Source organism: Acinonyx jubatus, chromosome A1 (assembly GCF_027475565.1).
Source record: "Acinonyx jubatus isolate Ajub_Pintada_27869175 chromosome A1, VMU_Ajub_asm_v1.0, whole genome shotgun sequence".
NCBI lineage: Eukaryota > Metazoa > Chordata > Mammalia > Carnivora > Felidae > Acinonyx > Acinonyx jubatus.
The window spans coordinates 227,414,843-227,429,907 of record NC_069380.1 but is presented as its reverse complement, the minus strand read 5'-3'; the positions used below and the strand labels follow the sequence as shown (position 1 = coordinate 227,429,907).

General features: G+C 39.5%; 1 protein-coding gene across 3 annotated transcripts in view; it reads right to left on the bottom strand.

The window, feature by feature from the left end:
- The window catches only part of CTNND2 (catenin delta 2), a 933,243-nt gene that overhangs the window by 167,471 nt on the left and 750,707 nt on the right, over positions 1–15,065 (bottom strand). For all 3 annotated transcript variants that reach the window (XM_053202070.1, XM_053202078.1, XM_053202077.1), the window contains exon 12: positions 3,122–3,305. In XM_053202070.1, the coding sequence (XP_053058045.1) occupies positions 3,122–3,305 (184 nt within the window). The remainder of the gene's footprint in view (positions 1–3,121; positions 3,306–15,065) is intronic.

Here is a 15,065-nt window from a genome sequence, read left to right as displayed (position 1 = left end):
TTCCCTAACAAGGAATAAGATCTAAAACAGGAAGACAGTAAGAAATCTTTTGTGCATATTTTACATTATTTTTTAAGGTTACTCATTTTCTTTGCCTTTACAGTGAAATATCCATAAATCACATGAAATGAACTGAAGTATTATCTGCCCGTTGTGACACTGAACGTGGTGTATGCCAACTTAGTCCCAACTTACATCGAATTCCTTATGCACCCACGGGCGGACAGGTGCATTTTGTTGGCCAAATGCAGCTGGCTCTTTCTTAGCAACTAAACAAGCTCCTGAAACATATACTGAACGTTCTAGCCAGATTTCATGGACTATGATAGCAGTGGTCATGACACATTGCAAAATAATTCTAACATGTTTTTATACAACTTAGGCAACTTTCAAAACCAAAGCTATAAATTAATACACCAAAGTATGCAAATGTTACACAAACTTCCTATATCTTTTTTGCTGTGAAAATTCACTGTATCGTTTTTGTATGAAATATAAATTTAGTCCATGAAAATGACAAGAACAATTGCTGAGTTTTTCTTGTTTTTGCTTTGAGAAGCACCAAAGCATCAAATTCTTTCTAAATATTTTGATAGAAGAAAATGTTCTTTGCAAAGGTACAAGTCCAGATATGATTTATAAACTGAGACAATCTGGTTGTTCATATACATTTTAAGGAGTATATTCGAATCGTTTCTGCAGTTCCCAGGGGGCTTTTGCTGAGCCTTGTTTATTTCTGCCTCCCTGATCCCTCTCTGGCAAACACCAGACACTCAGTAAATGCTCATGGTTGACACTGCTGAAGGGCAGGAATAGTGTACAAGGTAATTTCTTTAACATAAATAAAAAGCCAGGCTTTCTTGGAAAAATCAAGAATGCATACAACCTCAACAATTAAAATCTAGAACCTTCCACCATGCTAAAAACATTTGTGACTGTTCTGGTGTGCCAACACTGGTTGTAAGTTACGTGTCAAATGTTAGTTGGAATTTCTTGAACTTTGTCCACTGAGTCTTTGGTAAATTCATTTTCGCCCCTTCCCAAGGCTGTTTTCTTCCTCTCTCAGCTCAACCTGCTCATCCATGTGGAATGATTCACAAACACATTTAAATAAGAGAGGACAAATTATTATTTTCCTGTAGAAAGGCAGGGGTTTGATGAAATAAGGGGGAAATTAAGTATTTACCATATATTGTTGGGTTTTGCTTTGCCAATGACATGATAAACTCAGAAAAGTGGGAAAACCCTTAAACCTGGTTGCATCTTGACTAAGGAAACCCAATTTGACTACAGGAAATTCTTTCTAAACCAGATGTCCCCCCTTTTGCTTCCTATGATGTGTCTGCTCCTGGCCATATTCAGTGTAAGCAGCACATGGCCAACCCGCTGTATGTGTGAACAGAGAGGGATGGATAGTTTCTCTGATCTGATCCTGATCTGACCTATCTTCACCCTGCGTCACATCCCAGATGCTCAACTCAGCCAGATGACTTGCAAAGCAGACCCGTGAACCCACATGGTCTAGCTTCCTCATCTGACTTTTGATCAAATGGTGCTGAAGGTATGCTCTTAATGGAGGTGGCCCACATCCATAAGTCTAACATCTTGAATGTAGAATTGTGTTACTGTATCATTCAGAGAGAATTCTACCTGACAGAGTTCACCAAGTCTTTACTGACCATACTTCTACAATTGATTCCGAGGCACTTCTTCTATGATCCTTATTAGGAACAATGACACTCTTTAAGTCAAAGATGCTAAGAAGGGAAAAAACGACCCATAATAGTCGAAAATAACTGGACTAGAAAAATCAGGTATAAAAAGTTGGAAGTGGCTTACAGCTTTAGCTTTGGGAAGGAGTTATATTTCTTCTGGTGGGGCAGGAGTTTTCTGAAGGATAACAGAATGTAAGAGGTTATAAAATGAATGTCTCAACAGGGAGTTTTGGAGAACTGTACAGTTGGCTTATGGTAAAGCTTAGCCAGAGAAATCATGTCAAAAGATCATTATTTCGTGACCTTGAGGAACAGCAAGATCGTTAGAGGATTTCCTATTCCTGTCTGTGAATGTATGTCGATATTTATGGAGGTAGACTCACTTTATCTCCCTCTACACACACACATTTACACAAACGCACCACCCCTCTCAAGACTGGAGGCCCAGAGCATTGCTATACATATTCATGAGATAATTATTATTAATGTCACCAAGGTGATTTTGTTCCTTCTCAGTAGAGACCAGTTTTTGCCCCTGGAAACCAATCAATTGCAGGCAAGATGACAGCTTTGAGGCAGCTCAGCTAAAACAAACCTGTACATTTTACGTCTGAAATAGAGATCATTTGACTGGGTCCCGTGGGCTGCTCTTGTACTCCCACCTCATCATTAAGTTTATCTAGCAGAGATTTGCAACTTTGGTACCAAATACAGCATCCTTGGGGGCACAGTTGCCCGAGTTTGGAAAAACTGTATCCTGATTATTACCTTCTTTTCTAAGAGCAAAAGTTAAATAAAAATTAAGGTGATTCTAAGACTTCTCAAGAGATTTCTGGGGGATGATTTTTGTAAAAGGGCACTGAGAGAGAACTAGAATGTATTTGCTACTTTCATTATTTAAAAAAAAAACATTTCATACAACAGGCTTTATTAAAAAGTTATCTCTAAGCATTATGGGCTCCGGTAGTCACACAGACAAACTTTTAAAAACGAAAACCAAAATTAGTGATGCCACTTAATTAGCTCCCTACGTATATGTCATAGACTCTCCCCCTACCAACTGGCCTGCCTGGTTATTCTATACGCATGATATACTATAACATGGGAAAGAAACTACTGTGAACTATTGCTTTTAATCAAAGAAAACTAATTACTTTTGGTTGGAATGAAAATGTTTATTTTTTGCCCAAGACTCAAGAAAACATGTTAAATAAAAGACTTATAGAAGAAGATGCCTACACCTCGTCAGTACCTCATTAGAAATGATTTTTGCTAGCCTCTTACCCTTCTTCACCATGTCAACATTCATCTTTCTGGGACGCTCTGATCCTCAGGAAAGCAGCAATGAAAATTGCAGAAGCAGAAAGCATATGACAGCAGCGGGAGGCAGCAAGGGTGCCACTCACCTTAGGCATCCGGTCGCATTTCGCAGCACCTGTGAGGAATGCAGCTGTATTTTCCGATCATCCTGGAGTGGTGAATTTTCCCAGCCCGAATGGGGGATAATCACGGCATTGGTCAACACTGCCAGGGTGTCCTGGATGATTGGCATCTTGAGGGCGTCACAAGACGAGAGGTTCCAAAGGACTCCTGCAAGATACACACAAACAGAGCTTTTGGATGGCCACTCTTTTTTCTCATCTCAAAACCGTTTTCCCTAATCAAGTTAAAGTCAAGGGCAAGGCGGACTTAGAGAGTGTGAACGCATGACCTAGAGCGCACCCTTGATTTTAGAACATCTCTGAGAACCCATTAAAGGGCTGCTGTGAAAATCTGACAAGCGGGCATAAGACTTGTGACACCATTGTCTTTGTTCCATCTCGAAGAGGGTGAGGTCTGATTTGAACTATGGATACCAACCAGGCTTCTGTTCACTTTTAATACAGCAGGCCTACGTATCCAAAAATCTAACCAAGACAAAAGAATTGTGAAAGTTATCTGAGCTATGAACTAGCAGGACATCCTTGTTTTATCCAAGACCTCAATATGCACATATGGACAGTTTGATGCGGCCTCCATTTAGAAATGGCCACCAACACGCAGGACCTTATGAGAGTCCAGCATCAGGTCTGATGCTCAGCAAGGAATTTAAATTCACTGTCACTTGTGACAGCTTTGTCAGTTTTTCTCAGAAGGCAATGCTCGTGGAGGACGCAGAGAACAGGGAGCAGTAGAAAGCAGAGGGCATGTCCGCAGAGGACAGACTAGAACAGAAAGTAATGCAGACAGAGCAAAAGCTAAAGTTTTAGGACAGATGGCATGTTTTAGGGTTTCAAATATTTTTATTAACAATTTTTGATGTTTATTTCTGAGAGAGAAAGAGAAAGACAGAGTGTGAGCAAGGGAGGGGCAGAGAGAGAGGGAGACACAGAATCCGAAGCAGGCTCCAGGCTCCGAGCTGGTAGCACAGAGCCTGACGTGGGGCTCGAACTCATGAACGGTGAGATCATGACCTGAGCTGAAGTTGGACGCCTAACTGACAGAGCCACCAGGGGCCCCTTACATATTTTTAAAGGAAATCTTAAAAATAGGATTAAGTTTAGAAATGTTCGTAAGTACTACGTATAAGTTATAACATCTGAAAATGCTCTTAAAGAATTTTTTGTTGTTGTCCAAAACAGAACATATGAAGGTAAAATAAACAGAATTACATTCTGATTTTTTATGAAAGAAAGATTGTATTTTCTTCTCAAGACTAATCTAAATATACATCATCATTGCAGACATGGAGAATAAAATATTTATTTTTAGAAACACAACTTCCAACTTACTTGTTTAATAAGCTTTCAATAAATGTTAACATGAGATTGCGTTTTATCTACTGTGTTATGAATAGAACAAACACAGGTACTTCTGAAATTTGTTAGTTTTTCATGGCACATGTTGAACTCACCAAGGGCACTAATAATACTCATCTGAGTGTTGACAATGTTTGATTGTTAACAACTGAAGGAACAGTTTTAAATCAGTTCTATAAAAATGTGACTATAGAGACAAATCCTCTCAGTTGTCTTCCAAAAAAACATTTGCTGGGAATTTTACTGAAGTAAATGCAAAGGAAACAAAATGTTTTTGCCGCCCCGTATATATAAACCAATCCTTTAGCACAGGGGGTTGGCTCAAGGGCAAATCCTGCCGGCTTGTTTTGGTAAATCAAGTTTTATTAGAACATAGCCTTGCCTGTTTATTTACATACTGTCTGTGGCCTACAAGGGAAGAGTTGAATATTTGTGACACAGACTGCATGGCCCATAAAGCCAAGATCATTTATTATGTGGCCCTTTATGGAAAGATTTCGCCCACCCTGCTTTAGTATATAGACCATTTTCTATAAACTTCTATGCACATGTTTGCATTACCATTAGAATTGCAGACTGGGTACACACAAAAAAATGCTCAGTGGTACACAGAAGGTGCTCAAAAATACATTCTGATGCGGACGGATTTGAAATGCTAGCAATATTATCACATACATTTATCTTGCTTTAAATAATATATAAAGCTGCTTATTCAGTCCATTAAGAGAGATTTACCAAATTTTAGAAAATCAAAATACAGGGGCGCCTGGGTGGCTCAGTTGGTTAAGTGTCCAGCTTAGGCTCAGGTCCTGATCTCGTGGTTCGTGAGTTCGAGCCCTGCGTCGGGCTCTGGGCTGACAGTTCGGAGCCTGGAGCCTGCTTTGGATTCTGTGTCTCCCTCACTCTCTGCCCCTCCCCCCTCCCCTGCTCATGCTCTGTCTCTCTCTGTCTCAAAAATAAATAAAACATTAAAAAAATTTTTTAATGAAAATCAAAATACATTCATTTGCAGTCTTGTGAAAATTTTCTTTTCTAATAAAACAATTAGGTTTTCAGCTTTAAAAAAGCACATTACAATGAAATTAATATCTACCCAAGTATCTGAAGAAAACTTTAAAAAATATCACATTACAAGGATTGTGTCTGTTCTTCTAAGGATACAATGCACACACATAGAGCCAGAAAATATAATTTTTTTCATTCTTAAATCCCGATTTGAAAATACCAATACATGAAAATTGAGGCATATATGTTTTAAAATATGGATGGTATTTTTTTTTAAATATAATTTATTGTCAAGTTGGCTAACATACAGCATATATACTGTGCTCTTGGTTTGGAGGGTAGATTCCCGTGATTCATCGCTTACGTACAATACCCATTTCTCATCTCAACAAGTGCCTTCCTCAATGCCCCCCCCCCCCGATTTTCCCCTTCCCCCACCCCCCCATCAACCCTCGGTTTGTTCTCTGTATTTAAGAGTCTCTTATGGTTTGCCTCCCTCCCTCTCTGTTTGTAACTATTTTTTTCCTGTTATGGGTGGTATGTTTTGCTCTAAAATACATTTCCTCTAAAACCTAATTAGTAAAAGAAAGTCTTCTGCATTTTTACATGCAATGAATTTAAAAGAATCTAAAGGCATTCTGCAAAAATAAAACAATCTTTACCGTTTTCTAATAAACAGGAAAAAGGTTTAAAGAGGGGAAAATCAAAGTGTGAAGGCCTAATCTAATATCTGACAAGAAGTGAAGGATGGGACAGGAGATGTTCCAAGATAACTCTTTATTGGGCTCTTCTCTTCATTACCTTCCTCATTAATTCATTAATTAGTGTAACCTGATTCAGCATTTAGCATGGACAAAAGTTTCCTTGTTTCCATTCATCCCACCATCCAGACTGGCTCCATCCGTGTTTCATGTTCCAGACAGCTTATCATTGCTCTAGATCCCGCCTCTGAACTTCCTATACTAATTCCCATCTGCAACCCCCAAGTGCTTCCTGACCCGTGAGGGGTGCACTGGACCTGTGATTGGGGGCAGCTTTTATCTCCTCTGTTTCAATGAGGGCTTGGCCAGATGGATGTAATGCGGCAGAATTTCTTTTGAGGGGAATTCAGAGAGTTTTGGTTACATTATCTGGACGTATAGACCCGCTCGAGTGTAGAACCAGAGGTCTCTGGGGGTTATTTGAGATAAAGGTTGACATGTCTGACAGGAGTCAAAAGCGGGAAACAGCCAGAACTCTAAAGCTGTCTTGTTACAGACAGACACACACACACTCACACATACACACACACACACACACATCCATAGTCCTGGCAGACGGGAGAGAGATTACTTGAGAAAAATGGGCATATCTAGGCATTCTCTATAAAGAAATGAGAAGTCATTGTTCTGCTTAAATTTCTCTTCACTCCGTCCTCTTCCTTCTGTGCTGGCTTAACATTTTTGTTATTCTCTTTTTTGACATCCCCTTCTAATCCCGGAGCCCAATCCTTCTCGCTGGGAGTGAGCACTGGACTTAGAGACTTGCCCTAACTGACGTAACATGGTGGAGGTGGCTTTGGAGACTCAGTCACAGAAAAGGTACCGCTGCTCCCTCCAAGTTCTGTCTCAGCTTCTGCTGGTTGGAGGGGAAGCCAGCTGTCCCGCTGGGAAGCTCTTCCAGTGCTGCTCTGAAGAGGCCTACGGGGCAAAGAACCAAGGTCTCCAGCCAACAGCCACGTAGAGACTGCCTTGGGCGCGGAACCTCCGGGTCCAGGTAAGGCTTCAGATGACACAGTCTCATGTGGGACCCTGAGCCAGAACCACCTAGATTTGCCACCCCTGGAGTCCTGACACTCAGACGCTGCATGGGATCCCTTCTCTTCCCCCTCCTTTGTCTCTGTCTCTGGGCTCAGTTTTTTCCCTTCTACCACACTTTTTTCCTGGTTACCTCTCTCATAATTTAGAGCCCCTGGTTCTCTTACCCTCTTCATCTGCTGTGAGAGAACAGAAGATACAGGAAGGAGGATCCACCTAAATACTGCAACTAAATACAAAGTGCATTTTAATATAGATTACAAACGCTGATTTTTTTTAGTACACGTGCTGCCGAAGTGAGCGTGATAAGTGATTGACTTTTAAGAATGTAACCATCTTCATGTTTGCAACTTATTAAATGACCACTTCCTTTAATTTGGAATAATAGTGTCTTAGCTTCCCATTCATGCTGTAACAAGTTACCACAGACATGGTGCTCAAAATGATGCATATTTATTATCTTACAATTCTGCAGATCTGAAGGCTAAATAAAATGCATGAGCAGGGTGACGCTCCTTCTGGAGGTTCTAAGGGAGAATTCCCTTGTCTTTTCAAACTTCTAAAGGCTGCCTGTGCTCCTTGGCCTGAGGCTTGCATCACTCTGTCCTCAGCATCCATTATCACATCCCCTTCTGGGATTCTGAACCTCCCTGCCTCCCTGTTATAATGATACTTGTGATCTCCCTGAGCCCACCTGGGTAATCCGGGATAATCTCCCCATCTCAAGATCCTTAACTTAATCCCCTCTGTAAAGCCCCATTACTACCTAAGATAACATTCACAGGCTCTAAGATTTAGGATATGGACTTCTTTGGAGGGCCAACATTCAATCTACTACACATCCCCCTTTTTTACAAATTTTTTTTAATGTTTTTATTTATTTTTGAGACAGAGAGAGACAGAGCATGAGCGGGGAAGGGGCAGAGAGAGAGGGAGACGCAGAATCTGAAGCAGTCTCCAGGCTCTGACCTGTCAGCACAGAGCCCGACATGGGGCTCGAACTCACAGACTGTGAGATCGTGACCTGAGCTGAAGTCGGACGCTTAACCGACTGAGCCACTCAGGCGCCCCTTACACATCCCCTTAAAATATCGCTATGCTTAAAACAAAGTTAAACCTCTTATTACAGCTTCATGATCAGGCATTTCCCTAAACCTCTAAATTCATCTTGAATCTTTCATTCACTTATTCACTCCATGCACATTAAGGACCTAGGTGCCAGGTTCCGTGTGGGATACTGTGGATACATTACTGAAGAAAACAAACGTCCCTGCCCTCGGGGCCCTTCCATTGCTGTAACTGTAGTCATTTTGCTGCGGGCATCATGGCCATATTTCTTCTCCTTGAACACACAAGCTCCTTTGAAATTCCGATCTCTTAGACCTATGGCTCTCTTAGCCTGGAATATTCTTCTCTAGAGCTTTCCAAGGCTGATCTTTCTTTCTGCTCACGTGGTACCTTAAAGGTGCAAAAACTCAGCGAAAGTTTTCTGGATCACTCTAAACTAGCTTCCCAGACACCTGCTATGAGAGTATTTTAATTTTTAGCAGAGACCTCATCACTAACTCCTATTTCCCATTATTTGAACTTCTGCCATTTCCTCACTGTTCCTCCCCAGCAAGGTCCCAGACACGACATGAAACCAGGGGGCCTGAGTGTTCATAGCATACAGAACACATACAACACACAGAATATGCTTTGACACATATTAGGTGCTCACCATTCAGGTGCTGAATAAATACAAGAATTAATAGCTGGATGACAGACCTTTGTAAGATGACATGTGCTCCAGGCAAATGAAGCCATGATGTAAAAAAATAAAATAGCAGATATTATAAGTAATAAGTCCAAGTGAGAATACAAAATGTTATTTCAACAACACTATAACCTCCACAGAAATACAGATAATATAACTCTACAGAAATTCCACTTTTAGCTAGTAGAGAACAATTTATGCCGCTCAAAGACATTAGTCAATTTAGCATTAGAAGGCTCATCTCCCATGTTGTATCTGAGTAATTATCTTGTATTAACTCCTTGATAATTCTAAATTAGCTAAGGTAGTACTAAAATTTCAATTTGTGAAAAAACCCTGTGGAATAAACTGAATTCACAGTGATATTTGGTATCCATACAAGCTACCTCATTTATTCGTATCTGAAAATAACATAAAAATGTTTTAGTATTTTGGTTGATGGTCACCAGCAAATTTCAATTTACCTGTTGAAAATATGCTAATTTCTTTGAGGTTAAAATCTCTAATAAAATTTTTGTAGCATCTTTCCTTTAATTATATGGATTCAAAAGCTTTCCTTTAAGTATAAAATTATTGCTGTTCCAAATATAATTTTGACAGTAGGTTTAGTTGAGAAGACATTTAAATAACTAATTATGTATACTAAATATATTTAAAATATAGCTTATTTTTATTTCAGGCACAGGGTGGCTCTTTTCCCTGAGATTATCCATATTCATAAGCAGTAATTGGTTTATTAAAATTTCTTTAATAAAATCTTAATTACTTTCATTGGATCCTTTATTTTAATAGAGGGTAATTGTGTGGTTTTTTTTCCCTAAAAGAGGTAAGGGATATCTTAGAAAAAGAAACTCAGATTGACAAAAAATACATTTTAATAACCTTAAGTCTTAAATCATAATAAAATCAAACATTGCCTCTGTCTGTGCAGGCCTTTCCTATGACCCCCTCATTTGCTTTTAATCTTTAGACCTAAAACATAATCTCTGAGCATCAGTGAGGCTCAAACCAAAGAAAAATTATGCTGAATTCATTTTAAATAAACGCTTCAAAATTTATTTTAAATTCACCAGCTAATTAAAAATTAACTTAATATATATGAAGATTGTGTGTGCATGTATCTGAGTATTTGGGTGTGTGATACAGAAACTCTCAACTGTCCCTGAGAAGTCATGACCCTCAAGGTGTGGTTGTGAATTAGGATTGTGTTGAAAGTTCTTCCAGATGGTATGCGGCATAGCTTCAACAAGATTTGCACACAGCCTCATTTAATGCTTTTAAAAATAAAAGCACTGACCTCAAAGATAAAGTCTACCAAAATGTTGCAACAATAATGGGTAGCTGAAAGTAAAAAGCAACTCATGGGACTACATCAAACTAAAAAGCTTCTGCACAGAAAAAAAAAAAAAAAAAAAGAAAAAAAGAAGAGAAAGAAAAGACAGAAAAGAAAAAAAAAATAAAGGCTACCTAGGAATGGGTGAAAATATTTGCAAACCATATATCGAACCAGGGGTTATATCCAAAGTATGTAAGGAACTCATACAACTCAGTAGCAAAAAATAAATAAACAACTTGAATAAATATTGGCAGAGGAACAGAACAGATATTTTTCTAAAAAAGACACCCAAATGGCCAGCAGGTACATGAAAAGATACTCAACATCACTAATCAAATCAAAACTACCGCTGAGATATCACTTCACATCTGTTAGAATGGATATTATCAAAAAGACAAGAGATAAGTGTTGGTAAAGATGTGGAGAAAAGGAAACCCTTAGGAACCACTGGGGGAATGTAAATTGGTGCAGTTGTTATGAAAGACAGTATGGAGGGACCTCAAAAAATTAAAAATAGAAATACCATAGTATTTAGCATTCCAATTCTGGGTACATATCTGAAAGAAATGAAAATAGGTTACAGAAAAGATACCTGTATTTGGTGTTTATTGCAGCATTATTCACAATAGTCAAGATCTAGAAACAACTTAACCATCTGTCAGTGGATGAATGGATAAAGAAGATGTGGTATATATATTCTTAGAATATTACTTGGCCACAAGAAAGAAGGAAATCCCGCCATTTGCAATAACATGGATGGACTTTGAGGACATTGTGCCAAGTGAGATGAGCCAGAGAAAGACAAATACTGTATGATATCACTTACAGGTGGAATCTAAAAAGCCAAACTAATAAAAACAGAGAGCAGAATGGTAATCACCAGGGTTTGGGAGGTGGGAGAATTAGGGGGGTGTTGTTTAAGGGTACAGAAACGCAACTAGTAGATAAATAAGTTCTGGAGATCTGACGCACAGCTTGGTGGTCATGAACAACAATACTATATCATGCAATTTACAACTGCCAAGAGACTAGATTTTAACTGTTCCCACCACGAAAAGAAATGATAATTATATGACATGAGAGATGTGTCAGCTAATACCAAGGTAGTAACGTACCGTGATATATAAATGTGTCAAATCAACACCTTGTAGACCCTAAACTTCCACAATGCTTTATGTCAACTGTATCTCGAAAACAATAAAAAAAATTTTTTTAAATACGCGATGTGAATGTTACTTTGAGAAGAATAATTACAGGAAATGGATGCGACAGTCATTCTGTAGTGCATGCAGAAGAGTGTTTTAAAACACATGTAACAAAGATGGTTATAAGAGCGTGAAATAGAAGAATTTAACTTTAACATGTAGTGTTATGCATCACAGGAAATTTTACTTTATTTTATCATTTTTTAAATGATTTTTAAAATTTTTTTTTCAACGTTTATTTATTTTTTGGGACAGAGAGAGACAGAGCATGAACGGGGGAGGGGCAGAGAGAGAGGGAGACACAGAATCGGAAACAGGCTCCAGGCTCTGAGCCATCAGCCCAGAGCCTGACGCGGGGCTCGAACTCACGGACCGCGAGATCGTGACCTGGCTGAAGTTGGACGCTTAACTGACTGCGCCACCCAGGCGCCCCTTAAATGATTTTTAAAATTTAGTTTTGAGACAGAGCGAGCGAGCACGAGTGGGACAGGGGCAGAGAGAGGTGGACAGAGGATCTGAAGCAGGCTCCACACAGACAGCAGCGAGCCTGACATGGGGCGCGAACCCATGAACCACGAGATCATGACCTGAGCCGAAGTCGGACACTCAACTGACTGAGCCACCCAGGCACCCCTCCATCATAGGAAAATTGAAAAGTAATTGTATAAATTCTTTTTTCAGAAAAGTCGGATTGGATGCTGGATATAGTGACAGAGCCTTAATGAATTTTATCAATGGAATATCAGTATTTCCAGGATATAAAAATTCTCTGTTAAGATTTGAATCTTTATCTTTCTTTTATAAACCTTCCCTTAAGAGCAATCCATTTTTTGATGATAAGTGATTCCCACCACCCAATTTATAACAAATAACTACTTTAAAATAATTTTAAAATATTGAAAAAAGGGTAGTTCCTTAGGCCAAAACTCCTCAAGCTTCCAGGAATCCCAGGAAGCCCAGGAATCCCAGGGCTGACCAGAACAAACGATCTCTGAATTCCCTTCTTTAATATTTCAGGAGAGGAAACTGCAGTGACCACCGGGGCTTAGGTGAAGGTTAATCCTTTTAGAATTGGACTCACCCAATCATTCTGAGTTAAGAGTCTCACCGAGGTGGTGACGACGAGAGAGAGGGCTGCGGGGGCTGATAAATGTGTGGGGAGAGCAGGCAGAAGAACTGTACTGTCAGCCTCGAGAACCAAAAACTGTCACCCTACTAATGCCACTGACAGCTTCTAGCCCAGACATGGAATTCTTTTTTGAAAGCATCACATACACGTTACATGCTGAGAGTCAAGCAGAATTATTCTTGCTTGTTTTCAAAATAGGTACAAAATTTGGTTAACTCCAGAGGAGTGGGATGGTTTTCACATTAGCAAGAAAATCAGATCTTCGCTTTCACAAATGAGGCAAATTCTGGTTTAAGCTGATTAAATCTATGAGGGCTCCCCCTTGAGATGTCTTAACTCCTGAAGTTCTGCAACAGCTCTGTTATTGTCACAGCCATCCATGTTGAGGTGCTGTCTTGTTTCAAAGCCAAAACTGATCCCAGGAACACTCTGATATTCAAATTTTAGTACCAGCAGTGCACCTAACACGTGTAGAACAAGCTGGTATAGATTAGTTTAAACAAGAGGCCCAAACTCGCTTCAAGTTTTCATTAATAATTTAAGAAATGATCCTCCCTGTTTTCAAAGCTGGGACTAATTTAATTGAAAATGAGGTAATTTCACAGACAAAAGAGGATGACTTTTTTTGAAAGGAAGAATCAAAACTCAGGTGTGTCTATGATATCTCATTCCATTTCCAGTTGGCTTCTGTAGATCTCCAATTTTTCAAATTACATTAAATGCTTACAGTAAGGGAATAACAAGCTAGATTCCAGTCATCAGAAACGAGGCTTATCTCCAACTGGGGCCAAGCAGTGCAGCTCCTATCTAAGAAGTAAGAAGCTCTTCCCATGGTAATTTTTTTAAAGTAAATTTTAGTCGAAAATAATTTGGATGTGAACGAAACCAAAACATGCCATCCCCAACCACGTCCCTTTGGCATATGGGTCATTTTGGGAAAAAGGCCACTGGGCACCAACAGAGGTGGAAAAAGTTCTCTAGTCAGCACAGCTTGTCATTTTGTAATGGAAATTTACATTTATAAAGGAAATTTCCATTTGTCAAGATGTCTCTCTCTTCTGTACCAGGAAGAGGAGGAGGACCCTTAGCAACTCTTACAGCATCAACTTAAATATGGAAAACAAACCTTAGCATGGAACCCTATTTAACCGTACTTTTCTTAGTCACCTTCCCATAACTACTTGTTTCCCCCTCCCAGAAGCCCCCAATCCCTTTTCCTTTGTTTAGCCTAAGATGATATTTAAGCATAAGTTCTAACCACCTCTTTGAGCTACCCATCACTGGCTGCTCCCACGTGTATGTGCCATATGCAAGTTAATAAACTTCTGTTTTTCTCTCATTAATTTGTCTTTTGCCTATCTCAGTTACAAGACCCCAGCTGGAGAGCCTAAGGTGGGTAGAGGAAAAATATTTTTTCCTCCCCTATATGATGTCAATGTCTGATAGTAACCATCTGTGAAAGTCATGGGTTCATGTTTGAGCACAGCATTTTGTAAATGAGCCATAGAATACTTTATTTTTCAATTCCCGAGAGATCAAGAGTTAGGAATATAAAATTGGGCTTGCTTGAAACTATAGCCTTCCTCAATGACCTTGGAGAAGTCAGACCTTGAAAAAAAAAGCACACAAGCTGTTTTATAATCTCTGGAAACTGGCCCTGGGCCTCTTTTCCTAAAAGTGACTGTAGTTAAGATTAGGTCATTTCATCTAACAACTGTCATATTCTTCTGTGTAGTAATAAAGATGATTTCTTATACTTTGGTTGTGTTTCTTGGTAGCTGTTTGTACCCCAAATTACATGCATTACATAAAGTAACTTAAGTTTGCCTCTTTCATAAATTATTGAGGAAGGGAGGAAAGAACGGAGAAAAAGAGGGGGCAGGGAGAGGCAGAAGAAGAGACTGAGGGAGGAAGGGAGAATGAGAGAGAGATTTGAAGACATTCAGCCCCATCATATAATGATTTTTTAGGTGGGAAGTGGTATCATCATAATTTCTGGCCCTGGGTTAAATGATGTGGGGACAGACTAATCCAACTGCTTGCTTCAGAAAATACCTGCCTCTGGAAGTTCAGACTGTGAGCTGAGCAGCTTGCTTATCAAAAGTAATAGTTTGCTTATCAAAACTCATTTCATGACCCTTGCCTCTATGTACCACCAGTCCAGAGCTATTACATTATCAACTCTGCCCAATGCCAGTTGTTTTGCATCTTGGAACACCCACCTTAAACAAACTCAGCCAAGGATCTAAGGCCTTATAAATACCAGGCCCAATTTCCCTTTTGACTTCTGCAAGGTCGTGTTCTCCCTTACCATAGTAAATCTAG